Source organism: Diceros bicornis, chromosome 14 (assembly GCF_020826845.1).
Source record: "Diceros bicornis minor isolate mBicDic1 chromosome 14, mDicBic1.mat.cur, whole genome shotgun sequence".
Classification (NCBI taxonomy): Eukaryota; Metazoa; Chordata; class Mammalia; order Perissodactyla; family Rhinocerotidae; genus Diceros; species Diceros bicornis.
The window spans coordinates 36019961-36041141 of record NC_080753.1 but is presented as its reverse complement, the minus strand read 5'-3'; the positions used below and the strand labels follow the sequence as shown (position 1 = coordinate 36041141).

Here is a 21181-nt window from a genome sequence, read left to right as displayed (position 1 = left end):
GGAAAGCAGAGGTGGTGAAGGAAGCAGAGAGCTCTATCAGCCAGAACCTGGGCAGAGTGTTGAGGTCAAGCCAGAGACCAACCCCTCCTCCCCTCACCCAAACTGATACCTCCAACCTAGAGAAGACCTGCTAGACCCTGAGGAAGGCACGACAGAGACTGGTCCACAATCCCCCACCCTTCAGGAAGTGTGTTCCCTCCTGAAGCACATCTGCTCCCAAGGAGCCTCCACTAGAGACACAAAATCTCTAGATCCCCAGGGATGTATCTTTCCATGCCCACCATCATCCCCAGAAATAAGAAGATTTTAATTGGGCTTAATTAGAGAGTAAGAGGGGGCACGGTGCCTGGTTTTATTTCATACCAAATAGCTTTAAATAAGGAGAAGAGTAGTTGAATTGAATTTCTAAATTCTTTATTAATTAGATTGTAATCATGTCAGAGTAATTAATTCACTTCATAATAAATCAGTTCACTGTTCTCTATAAGTAAAAATTCAATTTGCTCCAACAATTAGTGAGCAATATAATAGATGAAGCACTGGGCTAAACACAGATGGAAGCATAGAAATTAGGAGAACATGAATCCCAACCTAAAACTCACTATCTTGTTGGATGGGAAAGGAAACAGGAGTTTTTTAACAAACCAGAAGGAACCAAGAAAGGATTAAACTGCAAGCTGGCTTTGAATGCTATCTCTAATGTGCCTTAAAAATGTATTTTGTTTTAAGTAATATATTATATGCAATCCTACTACTTAATCAATTGTTAGCATCAAAGAATCATAGAGTTAGAAAGTATTCTGCAGTCTCCCTCCCCACTTCACCCCAAATCTTATCCTTCTATTTATCTCTCTCTCATTAGTTTTGGGAAATAATCAAAGGATGTGATTGGTGAGTAAGAGCCAAAAGGAAATAAACTCTTTTGCTCCTGGCATTACCCCATCCCCAGGGTGGTCACCCCCCAATGCAGTGTCGTGTCAGGAAGAGTAAATTGCCCTTTCTGACGCCATAATCTGCCATGATCTTCCCGTCTTCCAATTTCTTTCCATTGCAAGTCACGATCTGTTTCTCAGGAGTTATAGCGGTCTTGGCCTTGATCATCTCTTTCACCTGGGCCACTGAGCTGGACCTTCGCACCTGGAGGAGGTGCCTTTGGCCCTCATCACCTGACTCCACCAGAGTCATGTTCAGCTCCTCATCACTGGGCTTCACCACCTTCAGGGTGAGGTGGATGGTCGTCTCCTTGTCAATGCCATAAGATGATAGCTTCCTCATGGGCTTTAGGGTCTTCGAACCCAGCAGAAGGATCTGGTCATGCACGGGAACCTTGGTCTTAGACCGGACATGTTCATTGATCTTCTTCACTCTGTCTTCCAAGTAGGCAGTGAAGGTCATTAATTTCCATTGCTGAGAATGGACATTCACCTGCACAATGAAGGCCAACAGACAGTTGCCTAGATTGCCTGCCACCTTTTACACTTCTTGCTCCCCCTCCTTAATTGCTTCTGCCCTTCACTGCCCATCTGATCCTCTAGCTTCTTTACAACAAGCTGTGTCCCTTCCTTCCTTGGAACTTCTCTTTTGGAATTTTCAGGTTATAACACAAACAATAAAATCAGTCTTATTCCTTTATAACCATACTTCTTATCCATTTCACAATATCATTAACGATTTCCCACTTTATTTACCTGCCTCCTATCTGGATAAATTTTGTCAAATGTCAAAAACTAAATACAACTACAAAGCATCCAAAGATGTATATCAGACTCTGGGGAAGCTCACCCCTGTGTTGTCACTTGAAAGCCTGGGAGGACCTCCCTCACATTCTGTTCAAAAATATCTTCCCAATCTAGATGTCACAGACATTTCTTCACTGGAGTCTGTGCAAAGCACTGCCCTCATTCCAGGTTCTCTTTATAGTGCATATATTCTTGCATAAGGTAATATCAGATCATTAACAACTTAGGATAAATGAGTTTTGTGAACCTCTCTTTTGAGAGGAGAAGGAAGCTTAAGTTTAAGAGCTCTGGGCCTTGAACAGGATAAGGGGAAAAGGGGTCAAGACAGTATTTCCACAGTTTCAAATCTCATCAGCCCTGTTAAGCACAAAGCCCACTCCCACTTCCTACCATTTATCCCTAACAGTGGCCAGTCCAAGGTCTGACATAAAAGAGAACTCAGGAGCCAAATGGCCAGCTTCTCTTCACAAAAGCTTCCTTTACCTTCTGTAGCTATCAATGCCTATCTCATCCCCTTCAAGATGCTCTCCCAGTCACGCTACCTCCCTGAGCACTGTCCCTCATCCATTCCTGAGCTCTCTCCCCCATCTCTTGAAGGTGCTTTCCCTTTCCCCATCCCCATTATCAAACCCCAACTTACATAGAGGCAGGTAGCCATCTCAGCAATCAAGGGAGTAGAAACAGGAGCCTGAGGAGACTGCGAGTGCACCCAGCTTATATATGAACAGCTGAGTTGGAAATCCCCTGCCTGATTTGTTGTGTTTGTCTAGATTTCCTGTGCTCTCTGTTCTTGTATAACTTCATAAATTTTCTTTCACTTTTGCTTACAGTGACTCAATAAACAAAGAATACTTTCTGTTCAAGCCCTTCTCCCCTCAGCCAATACATCTGCCTTCCTTAATCCAAGCATGGGTTGGTGCTTCTCTGTTGAGAATTTTTCCCTGATTAACAACCCACCACTCCCAGTCCTGACTTATGACTGTCCAGTCTGCAACCCTGGGCCCTCACTGGCTTGAAGACCTTTAAACTTGGTGGTCCTCTCTTGCTGCTTTTAAGAACCTCCCATCAGTCAGGGGCCTTCCTGAGAGCACGTACACCCAGGAGAGGACAGAGGTGTGGAGTGATGTGATTATGAGCAGCCTCTCACACTAGCCTGGCAGGATGTGTGAAGCAGCCTCGAGAAGACGTAGAATAAATAACCCTGGACTGAGAAGTGACATGACGGTGCCACTTGCTACATTACCTTGGGCAAGTCTGTTCACCTCTTTAGGTGTTGGTTTTCTGATCTATAAAATGAGATGATTGAGAGAATTACTAAGTGTCTTCCAGGCTCAGAAAACTTTGTTTATAAAATGTCCTTTACAAAGAACTTCAGATTCCTGGGTCTTGAGGTCTCCGACTCACTTCTTCCCCTGTCCCAGAACCTGCAAACCAAATCCACTACTTGAGAACAATCCAAAGCCAACAGTCAAATGCTGACTCCCCCCTTCCACACACTAAAGCCATCACACATCCACTCTCTCACCTCAGTGGCTCTACTTTCCCAGCTGTACTCCTGGACTCTCCTCACACTGCCATCTCAGATGCCTACGGTGCTGCTCACTGCCTGGCCCTTGAGATTGGGATTGGGACAAAGAGAGAGTACATGAGCTGTGTGCCCTCAGGGAACTGACTCGATATCACTCTGATCCTCCTAACACTCCAAATTACTCACTCCCCTCTCCCAGACTCTCAGGACATTGCCACAAAACCCATTTTTTTAAAAAAAAGGATTTATTTCAAAGTAAAAAGCTCATAAAAATGCCAAGTTATCATCTTTGTTGGCTGTATTTTCAGTGGCCATTTACTGTATCTTCACTCAGTGACAGATTTCAAATGATCCCATTTTATTCCAGGGGTTTCCATCATGGAGAACTTGGATTTACAGAAGTGCCTGCATAGAGTAATGGGATCTAAGAGGTCATTCCAATATTTCAAAAATCTTAACATAAATCATGTTCTTCTATTTGAAGCTCTTAGTTAATAAAACTGAAAAAACTAATTATTATCTCAATGTATTTTTGTGGGGTAGACATACTTTTTTTAAATACATAGGGTGAATATGAAGAGGGAAGAGTGTGTGATGGAATAGACTGGAAACATGGGCACCTGCTAGTCTCCCTTCAGATATCTCTCCAGGTTCCTATTGTCCTCTGTGTTTAGAAACCAGGATTGTGACCTTTAGCTGGTGCACAGCAGCAAAGGCTGCCTTGCATCTGCTATCCAATAGAATTTGGGTATTCTGAAACATCACCAGTGGCCAGGCAGAAAATGTCAGATCAGGTTGAGGGTGATAGAGAAAGAGAAAGCCCTGCAGTGGGGTAGTGATGGGAAGCGTGGAAAAAGAGAGAGGAAAATCTATAAAAAACACAGATTGAATAAACTGCTTTCACTTTTCAAATTTATTTGCACCCATTATCTTCTTAGATCTTCACATCATTTCTGTAAAGGGAAGAGGGAGATTAAATGTTTAAGGCTGCTTAAAATTAAATTACTCTCTTCTCATACATTTTCCCTCTTTGCCCTTCTTGTTCCAGTAGCCTACACCATCTTTATGCCAATGTCTGCATTCTCAGGGGAAGCAGGAAACCTTAGCCGGAAGCTCCAGGAGGGGGAGTCTTGGAATGACATTCCCCAGGAAAGATATTTGTCTGCTGATGCCCCTCAGATATATAACCACCACCCAAACTGAGCTGCAGATACGTAGGTCTAGCTGCTTCTCTGCACAGTTCCCTGAGTTCCCTGCATATCCTTAAACATGCCAAGCTCTCTGCCACCAGGTCATTGAGCATGCATTTCCCTCCAACTCTACCCCCAACATCATGAATTTATAAGAATATGCACTATAAGCAGCATCTCCTCCAGGAAGCCTTCCCTAACTCTCTTCCTTCCTATTCTGTGTTATGTGCCCATCTTCTGTCCTCTCATACTCCCTCCACAAGCCTCTCAGAGCACATTTCTTCAGCAATAAGAGCATCTGCTTACTTGTCTGTTGCCCCAGTAAACAGTAGGCATCTTGAGGGTCATGACTACGTCTTAATTAGCTTGTATCTTCAGCACTTCCCGGGCATGCTGTCTAGCATAGTAAATAATAAATATTTACTAAATCCATGAATGAATTTCTAAATGAATAAGTAAGTGAATAACTAAAAATGGAAAATAACATTTAGTGAGTACTTATTATATTTCAGGAACTGCACGAGACATTATTAAATGGTACCTCATTAACTGTTTCAGCATTCTAATGAGGTAAATATTAGTATCTTTATTGATAAGCAAGCTAATCCATAGTCATATTAGTAGTAGCTGGTGAGCAAGAGTTCAAATGCTAATCTCTACTTCTATAGTCCTTATCTTCTTCTTATCATATTGTGCTTCAGTGGAAAGAGAGGGGGAGAGTGCATGCACACATAGGCCTGTTTATTACAGGAAAGGTACAAGTTGGGGGAAGGAATACAGAGAGACAAAGGAAAGCAGAGGATGCAAGGAGCCTTGGGATGAGTGACAGCAAGAAGAGTTTTGGGGCCCATATGTAGGTAGGAATAGTCCTAGGTGGCAGGCTCTGCCCAGACCACTCTATCCTCCCCGACTCGGCGGAAGTAAGCAAAGAGCCTGTGAGCGCAGGTGTCGGAGCCTGGAGGAAAATTGCAGCCTGGTGCAAGGTAGATGAGAACTGCTCTCCTGGGACTGTGAGTATTAAAGAGTGCCACTGTCATGCAACTCCAGGTGGCAGTACAGGAACCTCCCACTGGAGCTGGGGATTTCAGAGGATTCCCTACGTAGACAGGATCTGGATTCTGAGAAACAGTGTCCTTTTAAGGAATGAGAATAACAAATCTGGGCTCTGATCTCCCTCTTCCCTTCCTCTGTGAAATTCCCCTCCCACCCAAGGCCAGGGCGAGCTCTTTCCCAGACACCCTGGTGCCACTTTGCTGACCACAGGTAGGAATTCTTTTTGGGACCTGACCTCCTCCTTGCTTGTTACCACATGTCAATCTGACTTATTTTTTTCTCTGTGCCATAATAAATTTTTTCAGAGACAGAAAGATCTGTTTTCATTTGCCCCTCTAACAAATTCAGAAGATCAGCCAACGTGAAAGATCATGCTATAGAGATCTTGCTAGGTTATAAAACAAATGTATCCTGTATCTACAAACCTCCTAGCTTGGCCCTAGCTGATGGGTGGTCTTAGGCTAGTCACTGCTTCCATTGAGGCCTCTTTCCTGTCTCTTTACTAATACCCATGAAAGAGTTCGTAAAACTGCTTTGAGATCTAGAATATTGCTTCTGAAATGCCAACTAAACTCAGTGAAAAAGCCACTGGGAGTTCTTGTTTATTGATGGATGGAAAAAAAATTTGTTCACTCTCAAAGAGGGACAATTTGGAAATACTATAAAAATTAAAAATGGACATGCCAAACTAAAACAACCCAAATATCTTACAGTAATAGGGAAATAGATAACTGAATTGTGGAATATCATCAGCAGTGAAAACGGACGGATTACACCTGCAAGCAACAATATGGATGAATATGCCAGAAAGCTCCTGAGTAAAAAATACAAGACCAAGGAAACTACATAAAGTATGATACTCTTTATAAATCTTAAAAACAAGCAAAACTACATAGAGAAACAGAGAGATAAGCTACTTTGAAATTCAGAGTATGTTCGCTTTTTAACAGAAACAAAGCCCAATCTAAATGCTAATGTGAGTTACTTGAAGATTTTCAACGGGGAATGAGTCACTTAGGATCCCTCTGATATGATCTCATCTGGTCATATTCAGAGCCTAAAGTTTAACTGTGAGAACTTAATGTTTGATAAAAGCAATTTATTGAATGGCACTAATGTGTGTTACGTTAATACTTAAGAGATGTAATGTGTATTCACTCTATTAGAGATAACGTAATGTTATGGTCTAAAACATAAATGTTCTAAAAGGAAATAAACACAAGCAAAACTGAACATTACAGTATTGAGGACCACATATGTATGAAATAAAGCTGTTATAAAAATGTAAAAACTGTAAATGTTCATTATGACATTATTACGCTTTAGAGTTTACATATGTTACGTATATTCATTTGTGGTATCAAAGTTTGTGATAAAAAAATTTTCATCTACATATCCTCTAATCCAGCAATTTCACTTCTAGGAATTTATCCCAGTAATGTACTCGTATATGTATGAAATAAGGTATGTACCAGAATATTCATGTGGCATTATTTGTAATAAAAAAATGAAAAAAACATTTACCAATAAGGAACTAAATAAATGAAGGTGTAAAAAAAGTTGCAAAGTGTGTGTATAATAGTCTAGTATTCAAAAAAGAAGAAAATATACATGTATGCTGAACTATGCATACAGTTTCACTGGGAGAAGATATTTCCTTTGGGGAGGGAAGCTGAACTGCTTGAGGAATAGGAATGGGAAAGAGACTTACTTTTTATTGTATGCCTTGCCCTATTGTTATTTTTTTGGTTTTGAACCCTGTGTGTGTTCTATCTATTCAATAGCTAGAGATAGATGATATAAATAGATTGATAGATAGATAGATAGATAGATAGATAGATAGATAGATAGATAGATGGATAGATAGACGGATAGACAGACAGATAGATAGTGTGGGAAGGGGTATGTATCTTTTTTATGCTATTGTTGGCTCAGGACAGAATTGGCTATAAGTTATGCACCAATGAGAATTACTTTTAGTGCTCATCACTAGTTGCTGGGCAAATGGCCATGAAAAGCTGGTGGCTATAATAAGTTAATTGTCATAATCTTGTGCCTTCCCTACTCCCAAACATGCACCATCCACTAGTATTTTACATACCACAAAACTTGGAAAGATTGATAATAAATCCTACAATATTATCTGAATTTGAGGACAATCACTGAGCCTGGTTCATGGGTCTAATGGCAACGTGCGAAAATCGACTAAACCAACAAGGTAACTGGAATAGCTAATGCACTCATGGGTGTAGGATGGTGTGTGGGCCAGTGCCCACATCCACTTTGCTGTAGTCAGATCATCATGGAGTGAATCCAGGCTCTGCCTTCTACTTCCCATGCAAGATATTTAACCACCCTGAAGCTTAGTACTCTCTTCTGTAAGTTGAAGGTTTCACTTAGGATTTAGGCTCTGCTACCATTAACTAACACCTAAAAATATGTGGCTTTAAAAAGATAATAGTATATTTCACTCCACATCAAAATCCAGAGGTATAAGATTCAGAGCCAGTATAGTAGTTCTGTTCCACAAAAAAACTCAGGGCCAGGATCCTTTGAACTCTGCTATTGTTAAAATATGGCCTACATTTTTGTGGTCCAAAATAGCAGCTAGTGTTCTACCATTACATCATCATTCCAGGAAGTAGGATGGCAGAAGTGATGAAAGAAGATGCCAAAGAGAGGGCTTCAACTGTATTTTAAGAAAGGCTCCAGGAAACAGCCAGAGATTTCTCTTACATCCCATTGCCTGGCATCTCATGGCCACATGAAGCTGCAAGGGAGGTTGTGAAATATAGTCTTTATTCTGAGCAAGCATAACCTAACTGAAATAGTATGAGAAGGGGAAAGAACTACTACTGGGTAATAATGAGCAGTCTATGATACAAAAGGTAAAACAGTATCTACATCACATGACTGGCGTTATGATTAAATGAGATTTCATATGTGGTTAGGCTTTTGCTAATCTACAGAAGTAAGACCAGAAAGTGGATGTAGAAATGAGGCAAATTTTAACACAGAATAACATCAAAAAAAAAAGTATGGAAAAAATGGAATGGGAAAAAAATGGCCTGATATGATTCAAAAGGTAGTGAGTTATAAGGAAATTTTGAGGCATCAAATGAAGATTAAACAATGTCTCAAGGGCTCTTCCAGCCTTAGGATTCTAGAATTCACTGTTCCTACACTGTAGTCCAACACAGAGGAAATGATAAAAGAATCTGAGAATTTACAACAAAGAGAGTAGCCTGCATTGGAATAACTCTTCTGCTAGTAACAATGATAAATTCTGTAAAAATAAAATATGTATTTAAAAAAAACAACTGTTTGAAGTCAGTGGGGAATGACCAAAAGCAAGGAGAAACTAGAGGGCCCTCGACTCATGAAAAAAGGGAAGCATCCTAGGTAAGATCTACATTTATACAGCTTTTCTCTGAGGGCACTCCTCAGTCCATGCATGGTGGATAGAGTTCAAACAGAAAGCTGCTGTCTTCTTAGCTAAAGGATGCCAGAGTATCTGGAAATTAAGGAGAAATCTCAGAAAAGAGGGAGCTATAAAGAGACAAACCCAAAAATTAGATGAGAACTCCCCTCACATCCCTGGCTGACTACTGACCTACCGATGTACAAGGCAAGCTTTTAAAGAGTACAGGAACAAAACAACATCTGGAAGGCTGAAAGAGCCAAGCAGAAATTTCTGCCACTTCCCACCGCAAGGGAGATAGACAAGTTAGAGGGGCATGGTAAACACCTTGGGCTTTCCACTGAAACACTAAAAGGACCAGACCTTACACATAATTCTCAAGCACATATGGAATATTCATCAGTATATGCTAGGTAATAAAACAAGTCTCTAAGTATGTCCTTTCACCAAAATGTAATTAAATTAGAAGTCAGTAATATAAAGAAATGTGGGAAATCCACAAATATTTAGAAATCACAAAATATAATTTTAAATAGCCCAAGGATCAAAAAAGAAAACCTGAAAGAAGTTAGCACATAATTAAAATTGAATGAAAACAAAACATATCAAAATTTATGGGCTGCGCATAAAAGAGTACTTAAGGGAAATTTTATAGCCTTAAAGAAAAGTCTCAAATCAATCATTTAAGCTTCCAGCCTAAGAATTTACAAAAGGAAGTGCAAACTTTTTTTTTTTTTAATTTTATTTATTTATTTTTCCCCCAAAGCCCCAGTAGACAGTTGTACGTCATAGATGCACATCCTTCTAGTTGCTGTATGTGGGACGCGGCTTCAGCATGGCCGGAGAAGCGGTGCACGCCCGGGATCGGAACCCAGGCCACCAGCAGCGGAGCACGCGCACTTAACCGCTAAGCCACGGGGCCGGCCCAGGAAGTGCAAACTTAATCAAACTCAAGCATAAGGAGAATCAGAGCAGAAGTCAATGACCAGAAAAAATAAACCCACAACATAATAAATCAATCAAAACAAAAGTTGGTTCTTAAAAACAAATCAATAATGGGGCTGGCCCAGTGGCGTAGTGGTTAAGTCCACACGCTCCCTTCAGTAGTCCAGGGTTTGCAGGTTCGGATCCTGGGTGTGGACCTACTCACTGCTTATCAAGCCATGCTGAAGTGGTGTCCCATATAGAAGAGCTACAACTCTACAACTATTATACACAATTATGAAGTGGGGCTTTGGGGACTAAAAAGAAAAAAAAAAAAGAGGAATATTGGCAACAGATGTTAGCACAGGGCCAATCTTCCTCAAACAAAAAAGAAAGAAAAAATCAATAAGAAAAAACTTAAGCTACACAGATCAAGAAAGAGGTAGAGAAGAAGAAAATTAACATCAGGAATGAAATAGGATATATCTCTATGAAACCTACAGAAATAAAAAGATTATAAGGGAATATTAGGAACAAATTAGACAACTTGGATGAAATTTTAAAATTCCTAGAAAGCAGAAATCATCAAAATTGAAATAGAAAATCTGATTATACCTATGACAAGTTAAAAAATGGAATTAGTAATTTAAGATATTATCACACACAGAAGAAATTCCAGGCTCAGAAAGTTTCACTGGTGGACTCTATCAAATATTTAAGGAAAAAACAATACCAATCCTACACAAACTTTTTCAAAAAATAGTGAAGGAGGTAACATTTCCAAACTTATTCTACAATGCCAGTATTACCTTGATGCCAAAGCCAGGTTAAAAACATCATAAGAAAAATACAGAAAAATATCCCTCATGAACATAGATGCAAAAAAAAAACCTCTTAACATAGTATTAGTAAACCACATCCTTTAACATATAAAAAGAATTATACACAGTGACCAAGTGGAATTTATGCCAAGAATATAAAGCTGGCTTAGTATCCAACAATTGTTTAATATAATATACCACATTAATAACATAAAGGCCAAAAACCATGAGATCATCCCAAAATACACAGAGAAAGCAGTTGAAAAATTTCAATACCCACGCATGCTAAAAACTAGGAATAGAAGGGAACTTCCTCAACCTGATAAAGGACAACTACCAAAACCCTAAAGCTAATATCATACTTAATTGAGAAAGTCTAAAAGGTAAGGATATCTATTCTTTCTACTTCTAGTCAACATACTACTGGCGTTTCTATCCAATGCAATAAGGCAAGAAAAAGAAATTAACAGTATTAAAGATTGGAAAAGAAGAAGAAAAACTATATTTACAAATGACATGATACTGAACATAGAAAATCCAAAAGAATCCACCAACAAATCTACTAGAACTAATAAATAAGTTAGCAAGGTCACAGGATACAAGATGAATATTTTAAAAACAATTGTATTTCTATATACTAGCAATGAACAATCCAAAAGTGAAATTAAGAAAGCAGTTCCATTCACAATAGCATAAAATGCATAATAATAAATTTAACAAAAAAAAAAGTGGAAGACCTGTACACTGAAAATTATTAGACATTGCTGAGAGAAATAAAGATGTTCTAAATAAATGGAGAGTTAGTCCATGTTCATGTATTGGAAGATTCAATATTGTTAAAATAGATATTCTCCTCAAATTGTTCTATAGATACAATACCTATTAAAACAGAAGCAGGACTTTTTTTTATAAATTGAAAAGCTAATCTTAAAACATATGGAAATACAAAGGACTGAGAATAGCCAAAACAACTTTGTAAAAGAAGAACAAGGCTGGAGAAATTACACAATCTGATTTCAAAACTTATTATAAAGCTTGAGTAATAAAGACAGTGTGACAATGACATAGGATAGACATATAGATCAAGGGAACATAACAGAAAAATCTAGATAAACATTTACATTTATAGGTAATTGATTTACAACAAAAATACCAAGGCAATTCAATGAGGAAAACATAGTCTTTTTAAAAATTGTTCTGGGATAGTTGAATATCCAGATTAAAAAAAAAGAAGTATTTGGATTTGGACCTTTACCTCACATCATATACAAATATTAACTCAAAAGGGATCATAGACCTAAATGGAACTGCTAAACTATAAAACTTCTAGAAGAAAATCTGTGATCTTGGATAGGGCAAAATTTTCCTACATATGTCACCAAAAGCACAATAGAGAAAAGAAAAACTGGACAAATAGGACTTCATCAAAATTTAAAACTCTAGCTCTTTAAAATACAACATTAAGAAAATGAAAACACAAGCCACAGACTCGGAGAAAATACTTGGAAATCATACATCCGATAGAGAACTTGTATCCAGAATATATAAATAACTCTTACAACCCAAAAAAATAAGACAAACTACCCAATTTGAAAATGGGAAAAGAGGGGCCGGCCCCGTGGCTTAGCGGTTAAGTGCACGCGCTCTGCTGCTGGCGGCCCGGGTTCAGATCCCGGGCGAGCACCGACGCACTGCTTCTCCGGCCATGCTGAGGCTGCGTCCCACATACAGCAACTAGAAGGATGTGCAACTATGACATACAACTATCTACTGGGGCTTTGGGGGAAAAAAGAAATAAAATTAAAAAAAAAAAAAAAGAAAGAAAATGGGAAAAGATATGGATAGACATTTCACCAAAGAATATATGAAAATTAATAACCTCAATATCATTGGTTATTAGGTACATGCAAATTAAACACAAGATGACACTACAAATCCACTAGAATGGCTATAATGAAAAAGACTGACAATATCAGGTATTGACGAGGGTATGAAATGCTGGTACAAGTGTTGGTAAAGACATGTCAAAGCTGGTAGAGCCACTTTGGAAGAAAATTCAGCAGTTTCTTTAAAAGTTAAACATAAATTTCGTATAATCCAGCGTTTCCACTTTCAAGTACTACTCAAGAGAAATGAAATCAAATGTCCTCACGAAGACTATTACTGGCTCTTCATAGCGATGTTATTCATAATAGACAAAAAGTGGAGACAATTCAAATGTCTATCAACTAGGGATATAAGTGGGACTGAATAAAAATTCTAAAAACAAAGCTACTTGTATAAGATCAATTGATTTTACGCAAAGATACCAAGGTCTACATCACAACATATACAAAAAATTAATTTGACATGGGTCATATAAATGAACATAAAAACCGTCAATAGAAAGTTCTAAAAAAAAAAGAAGAGAAAATATTTATGACTTTAGAATAAAAAAAGATTTCTCAGGACACGAAAAGCACTAACCACAAAAATGTAATTGATAAATTTTCAGTTAATCAAAATTGAAAGCTGCTTCTCTTTAGAACACACCTTTTAAAATGAAACATCAAGCCATAGACGGAAAGAAAATACTCACAGTTCATTTATCTAAACTATATAAAGAACTACAATTCTATCATAAAAAGACAACCACAATAAAATACAGACAAATGAATGGAACAGATGCTTCATGAAAGAAGATAATATAAGCAGCCAAAAAAAAAAGGTGCGCAACAACTTAGGTATCAGAGAAATGTAAGTTAAAACTGCAATGAGATATCACTTCATACCCACTAGCATGGCTAAACTCAAAAAAATAATAGTACTAAGTTCTGGCAAGAATATAGAGTAACTGGAAATCGCAAAATTGCTGTGGGAGTACAACCACTTTGCAATACAGTTTGAAGCCTTCTTATAAAGTTTAACATATGCCTATCACATGACCCAGAAATTCCACTTGTAGGTACTTACCAAAGAGAAATGAAAACATATGTCCACAAAAGACTTGTACGTGAAAATTCATAGCAGATTTATTCATAACAGCAAAAACGGGGAACAACTCTACATTGGTTATTTATTGCTGCATAACAAATTACCACGAAACTGAATGGTTTCAAACAATGAGTAATTATCATCTCACAGTTTCTGTGAGTCAGAATGCAGAAGCTACTTAGCTGATGGTTCCAGCTTAGGGTCTCTCATGAGGTTGCAGCTGTCAGCTAAACTGCAGTCCTTAGAAGATGTGGCGGAAGCTGGAGGTTCAACTTACAAGATGTCTCTGTTTTTTTGTCAGCAAGAATCCTTAGTTTCTCCTCGTATGGGCCTCTCCACTGCTTGAACCCTTTCATGACAGGGTGGATGGCATGAACAATCCAAAAGAAAGAACAAGAAGGAAGTCAGAATGTCACTTATGACCTAATCTTGGATGTCACAGACCATTATTTCTGTCACATTCTATTTGTTAGAAGTGACTCACTAAGTACAGCTCACACTGAAGAGCAGGAAAAGTAGGCTCTACCTTATGAAGGGAGGAATATCAAAGAATTGGGGGACAGATTGAAAATCACCACAAACCCAAATGTCTATCATTTTGGTTTATGAATGGATGGACAAATTGTGCCATATTTATACAGTGGAATACAATGGAATAATACACAATAATTAAAAAGGAATGGACTGTTGATACACAAAATAGCATGGATGAATCACAATGTTGTGCAGAGTATAAGCAGCCAAACGCAAAAGAGTGTGCACTGAATGAATCTTTTATGTGAAGTTCTAGAACAAGCATAACAATCTAAAATGATAGAAATCAGATCAGTGATTACCTAAAGCATGGAGAGGGGAGAATTATTGTCAATGGGCATGAGGAACTTCTGAGGTAATGGAAATGTTCTATATCTTCACTAGGGTGGTGTTCACCTGGATGTATACATTTACCAAAACTCAGTGAACTAAGCATTAAAATTTGTGCATTCTATTATATAAATTATACTTCTATTTAAAAGAAGGAAGGAAATAAACCAAAGTAAGGAGGTATTGATTAAGCACATGAGAGGCTTGAGAGGAAAGGCTAGAAATATGGGACACTCAGGAGGTGGTGGCAAAAAGAAAACAAATACCCTTTGTTATGAGAGGTTCGGGGATTCGATCGGAGACGTAAAAGACACTTTCCACTCCAAACAAATGGACTGAAGGTATATTTTATTATATAGAGGATAGTAAAGGCGATAGTCTGCAAACAGATCCAAATAGGTCAAATATTAAGAGGGAAAAAACATCAGCCCGACTGGAAAGGGAAAACACCCACGTCGGCTGAAGAGAAATGACACAAATCAACCAGAAAGAGAAACACCAGGTTGACCGAAAAGAGAACACATCAAATCAATTACTTCACATCAAATCAATTACTCACAACATCCACGCCCCACTGCCGGGAGAGCCCTGTCAATCGACGCGGCTGGGCAAGGATCACACGTCCGGGGCAAGGCGTCCCTTCCACAGGTGGAACTCTCACCGGGTCTCAGTCTCTAGCAGTTTTTATACCATCAGTAATTTTCAGAGTAAGCAATTACAGAGTTTGCAGAGCAAGCATTTAGTGTTTCCATGCACAAATGGTTATCAGTGGCGTACGTGCACTGAGCCCCCTGGCTAACGTCCCAGCCCAGTAGTTGTGCACGTGCATTGTTCTCTCTGGTTACCGTCTCAGCCCGGCACAGATGGCCAGTCCATCCCGTGCTACGACGCTCCAAGAGCCTTGAAATGTTACAACTTGCAACTCTCTCCGTGGGAGAAAGGCCAGTTCCCGGGAAAAGGCCAGTTCCCACCACACAGAAAGCAGCTTTGTATTTCTTTTTGTGCTGGTGGCTGTAGGTCAATGGAGCGGCCAAACATGGCTGTACTCATGTCAAGACACCCTTGTACTCCCCATGACACGGAGGAGCAGAGGTTGACCTTTTTATTTACCAAAGGGAGTGCCATTGCTGGCACGTTTCCTGTAGATCCTCCCCTCTCTTCTTAACCGTCATTAGTGGCAGTGGCTAACTAATTGTGAGTTATGAGGCCCCTATTCTTGGCAGAATTAATGAGCTGTTTCTCTCCACGGAATGAGAGTCCTGGGATCCCTCCCTCCATCACCATATCATGCTTCCTTTTCTACCTCCAGTACCACTAAAAGAGAAGGTAATTCCCTGGATTGAGGAGGAGAGGTTGTTAGCAAAAAGCTCCATAGTGAAGAGCTACTTCTGACTTCACACGTTGAGCAGGGCGATGGTGGGATGTGGTTGGTACATTACCTCCTCAGCCAGCCCACCTGGGTTCGAATCTCAGCACTGGTGCTTACCTGCCACACTTGCCAGAACAAGTATTTTATCCTCTGTGTGTTTTCATTTCTTTATCTGAAAAGGAAGATAATAAGAGTAACCTCCTCTTAAAGTTGTTACAAGGAGCAATACGTTGTGAAGCGTTTTGAAAAATGGCTGGGGAAGTAGGTACCAGCAATCATTACTCTTACCTGAAATTTAAGCTCTAATCAATTTCAAGGGTACATTTCTCCAGAGTTTGCTCTTAGTTCTCAGTGTGAGGATCAAGTGGATGCTCCAATCAGTCCAGAAGCTCCTAGTCATGGGGAAGCTCTGGCAGCAAGGCAATTGGGAGATTCTGACTTGATTGTGGGTAAGTTACGAGTTTATTCTTCTCCCACAGCCCATCCATTTCCACATGTTCTCAGTAGTGTTTGAATCAAACAAGGTCTAGAAACCTGGCCCTGACGCTTATCGGCTGGATAACCTTGGGCAACTTATAACCTCTTTGAGACTGTTTCCTCTGTAAACGAAGGATAATATGAACTATTTTTCAGGGTTGTTGTGAGATCCAGATATTCAGGAAGTTTTTTAACATAGTACCTGATACATAGGAAGCACTCAACAGATAGTAACTGCTAAGGCAATAGGTGGTTATCATTAGTGGGTTGTAGAGCAGAGTTCGTACCACATAACCTTGTAGCACCTAGTAAATGACAGGCTCTTTGGTGACCAACAAAGGAATAAATGTGTATGTGAATACAGAATTAATGATAAGTGGGGAAAGTAATGCTTGCCTTTTGTTGGAGTAAGAGAAAAGAAAGACGAAGAGAAAGAGGATGAGGAAGATACGCTTTGAGAGAGAACAGGAGAGAACAGACAGCTGAAGGAAGACATAAACTGCAGAGATTCAGAAGTAACATACAGGGGCCGGCCCCGTGGGGTAGTGGTTAAGTGCGTGCGCTCCGCTGCTGGCGGCCTGAGTTCGGATCCTGGGTGCGTACCCATGTACCGCTTGTCAGGCCATGATGTGATGTCATCCCATACAAAGTGGAGGAAGATGGGTACAGACGTTAGCCCAGGGCCAGTCTTCCTCAGCAAAAAGAGGAGGATTGGCATGGATGTTAGCTCAGGGCTGATCTTCCTCACACACACACAAAAAAGAAATAACATACAAAAGTGAGACAATACATAGCCAAGAGAATAAAAACGTTAGAAATTCTAAAGTTGATGGCTGAATAAAATATGGTGGGCAATTGCTGAGATATAAAATTTATGATCACTATAAAGTTTAAAAGGGATGCGGAATTTAAAATAATCAGCATACCGTTTACTTCTTCTAGGAGAATGAAGGAGATGTGATGAGGGAGGGACACATGGAAGGCTGCTAAGATATTGGCAACATTCGTTCCATTCTTAGATTGGAGGAGGGGCAGTTACACCATGTGTTCATTTTATTATTCTTTAAAATCCATAGACATATTTTATATACTCTTTTGTTTGAATAATTAACAATTTTTTTTAATTTTATTTATTTTTTCCCCCAAAGCTCCAGTAGATAGTTGTATGTCATAGCTGCACTTCCTTCTAGTTGCTGTATGTGGGACTCAGCCTCAGCATGGCTGGAGAAGCAGTGCATCGGTGCGCGCCCAGGATCCGAACCCGGGCCACCAACAGCGGAGCACACGCACTTAACCGCTAAGCCACAGGGCCGGCCCTAACAATTTTTTAAAAAGGAAACAAATCTTATCCTAAAGGTGTAGGATTTCTCCTCAATCCAGGAGAAAGGAATATAGAAGAAAACAAAAAAGAGGGAGTCCTGACAAAAAGAGAATAAGATGTAGCTTTTAACACAAAATGGAGCCCCTGTGATGGAGAGATGACCACGCCATCCCATAAACTCCCAGGGCACTTTCTGCCAACAAGGCCACCAAGTTGCTTGCCACCTCATCCCCTAAAAGGCCTTCCTAAGATTGTCTGTTTTCAGAAGACCCCCAGTTCCTACCTCTTAACTACCAGGGGGGCTGCCGCATCCCACACCCATCTTTGAGTTCACCTTCTGTGTCTCAACACAGTCTTTCATAGCAAAGATCCAGGTCATCTTAAAAATCTTAAAAAAAAACACCTCCCGAAGGTTTTCCTTGACTCACTCACTCGGATTCGTCCTTTGATATTCAGACTTCCTTCTCTCACCTACCCATTATCTTTGCTTTATTTACCTTCAGTTTCTTGGGGTCTTGACAATTTTCCGTGTATTTCCCAATGTTTATCATATGCGTGAGGCCACGCTCCCTCCATCCTCTCAGCTTCTCCTGGTGAGGCCTGAACCCACCACCCTATAGTTTAAGGCTTGTTGTTTCAGTGACTAACGGAAGGCTATTACAGAGGCCAAGGTCAGCCATAAGAAATCCAGACTAGATCTTCTATGGGAAAAATTACGATAAAGGTCATTATTAGCAAAATTATGAGTATGGACTACAGAGTCAATAATAATATTTTATAAATGTTGGATTTCCTATATTTAGTAACTGTACTGTGTTTACCTAAAAAAACTTTTGCTTAAAAAAAAATACATGCTACGATACAAAGGCGTGAAGAAGCATTATGTATGCAACCCACTCTCCAATAGCTCAGAATAAGTATAATTGCATGTAAAATGAAAATGATGGAATAATAAAAAGTAGTAAATATTAAGAATTTGTTAATATGGATAAAGTTTATACAGGAGTTTTTTAGACTGCTCTTGGAAATTTTCTGCAAGTTTGAAATTTATATATTAATTTTTTTTTAAATCTCAACTAGTGAATAGAATTAAGGAAGCATTAAACAAATTCTAAGTTCTACTTAAATACCTCAATCTCAACTCAGTGTATTTTGCTATTGATGTAATCTTATCTGAAAGGGAAAATATTGAAAAATTGTATCCTCTTTCTTATTTCTAAGCCCCAATATTATAGATTTTTGCAGCTACAGAACAAAACAAGTTTCAGCATTTTTGGTCTTATTTTGCCATACCGCACATAATGTTAAGTTGAGGTTAGGGCTTTCCATTTGTAGACAATGCTCTTGTGAATAAAATGCAATTTTTTTAAGGGTACAAGATCATCTAATTAATGTCTCTGTCGGGGGGTCACATCACACAGAGGAGAACTCTACTTAATTCATACATTCTACCTCTGGTGGCTCCCCTCCAAATAAGGGTAATATAGATAAAACATGAATGACTCTAGGAAATGTATGCCCCAGAGTAGGAAAAAACCCTGCATAGATATTTATGAAAGTGAAATTTAGTCAAAAGGATTTCTTTGCTAATTCTTCCTGGATATATTGTAAAAGAATATTGAGAACTACCACAGTATTCAGAACAAAATAATTGATTGGTGCTCAAGAATCGATTATTGAATTAATAAAAAATAATTAATTAACCTGTATTTCACAGCAGTTTGTTTGCCTTCAACCAGTAAGACTGAGGTACCAGTGTGAGGCTCCACCTGTTTTCCAGCACATTCGTGGTTTCCTACTTCCACCAGACAACATCTGACCAGGAGAAACAGGGGAAGAGAAGGAGCTATGGGACTGTGATGTGCCTGGAGAGAGAGGTTGAGTGAGAGGGAGGAAAGAGAAACGTCCACTTGGTGTGAGGCAACAAGTACCCAAGTACCCAGAGAGAATTTTGCTAAGACAGGTTGGAACACACTGATCTGATAGCTCTCATCCCTCTAGGTCCAAACAGGAACAAGCCATGGTCAACCAAAGCTCCCCGGTGGGCTTCCTCCTTCTGGGCTTCTCTGAACACCCAGGGCTTGAAAGAATCCTCTTCATGGTTGTCTTAACTTCCTACCTCCTGACTCTGGTGGGCAACACACTCATCATCCTGCTGTCTGTGCTGGACCCCAGGCTCCACTCTCCTATGTACTTTTTCCTCTCCAATCTTTCCTTCTCTGCTTCACCACAAGTTGTGTCCCCCAGATGCTGGTCAACCTGTGGGGCCCAAAGAAGACCATCAGCTTCCTTGGCTGCTCTGTCCAGCTCTTCATCTTCATGTCCTTGGGGACCACTGAGTGCATCCTCCTGACAATGATGGCCTTTGACCACTACGTGGCTGTCTGCCAGCCCCTCCACTATGCCACCATCATCCACCCTCGCCTGTGCCAGCAGCTGGCAGCTGTAGCCTGGGTTATGGGTCTTGTCCAGTCAATAGTCCAGACACCACCCACCCTCCGCCTGCCATTTTACCCCCACAGGAAGATAGATGACTTTATATGTGAAGTCCCTTCTCTAATTAGACTCTCCTGTGGAGATACCACCTTTAATGAGATCCAGTTAGCTGTGTCCAGTGTCATCACTGTGGTTGTGCCCCTCAGCTTGGTCCTTGTCTCTTACTGTGCCATTACCCAGGCAGTACTAAGGATTAACTCTGCAAAAGGGAGGAAGAAGGCTTTTGGGACCTGCTCCTCCCATATCATGGTTGTCACTATCTTCTACAGCTCAGTTATTGCTGTCTACCTCCAGCCCAAAAATCTCTATGCCCAAAAGAGGGGAAAATTCTTTGGTCTCTTCTATGCAGTGGGCACTCCTTCACTTAACCCTCTGATATACACCCTGAGGAACAAGGAAGTAAAGAGCGCTTTCAGAATGTTGTTGGGGAAGGATGAGGACTCCAGAGAGAGCTAAGGAAGAAAGCTGGTTAATGTGCTTTCTAAATTCTGAAGAGTTTCTTCATGATTTATAAGAATGGTGAGTTCCCCAGTCCACTACTTTTTCTATACACACCCGAGCCACTGCAGTGTGTCACTGTGTAATAATGTGGTATCTAAGAGAGAGAGACAGAGAGAAACTGGGTTAAGAGGAAGTAGGTATCTCTATAACACACCTTAAACCCAAACAAGCCTGCCAATTCTCATTATTTCTTCTCTTATCCTCCCTGTTTTTACTGTCTTCCCTTCTACAGATTCTGCCATGTCCATTTTTGGCTATATAGTCTCTCACCAACCATCATGTCAATATAGGGAGATAGCTCCACCATGACACTCTAGGGTCCTTACACATATCCACATACATCACACAGCAAAGGCTTTAACCACAGCTAGTCTGAGACTTGGCAGGATACCTTTTGATCGTCCTGGGACATGAAAGGATGGGAGACTTGTTAGGACCTACCTCAAAGCCATCTCTTATTCTCCTTCTTATATCCTCCAGGAGGTTGTCATGAGACAACATATG

At 39.9% G+C, this 21181-nt stretch overlaps 1 protein-coding gene, 1 long non-coding RNA gene and 1 pseudogene across 2 annotated transcripts; 1 reads left to right on the top strand and 2 right to left on the bottom strand.

The window, feature by feature from the left end:
• Positions 1–397: 397 nt before the first annotated feature.
• Positions 398–2635, bottom strand: UBD (ubiquitin D). The gene is made up of 2 exons (XM_058554935.1): positions 2380–2635; positions 398–1425 (listed from the first exon to the last, which is right to left on the bottom strand). Exons 1-2 carry the CDS (start codon positions 2395–2397, stop codon positions 955–957), a joined length of 489 nt encoding a protein of 162 aa, XP_058410918.1. The 5' UTR covers positions 2398–2635; the 3' UTR covers positions 398–954.
• A 10653-nt stretch (positions 2636–13288) lies between these two features.
• On the bottom strand, positions 13289–16230 carry LOC131413464 (uncharacterized). Its single transcript, XR_009221953.1, has 3 exons — positions 16171–16230; positions 16000–16054; positions 13289–13998 (listed from the first exon to the last, which is right to left on the bottom strand). It is a non-coding gene; the product is annotated as an uncharacterized LOC131413464 (long non-coding RNA).
• Positions 16231–19700: 3470 nt separating this feature from the next.
• LOC131413463 (olfactory receptor 2H1-like) lies at positions 19701–20632 on the top strand (annotated as a pseudogene).
• The last annotated feature ends 549 nt before the right edge of the window (positions 20633–21181 follow it).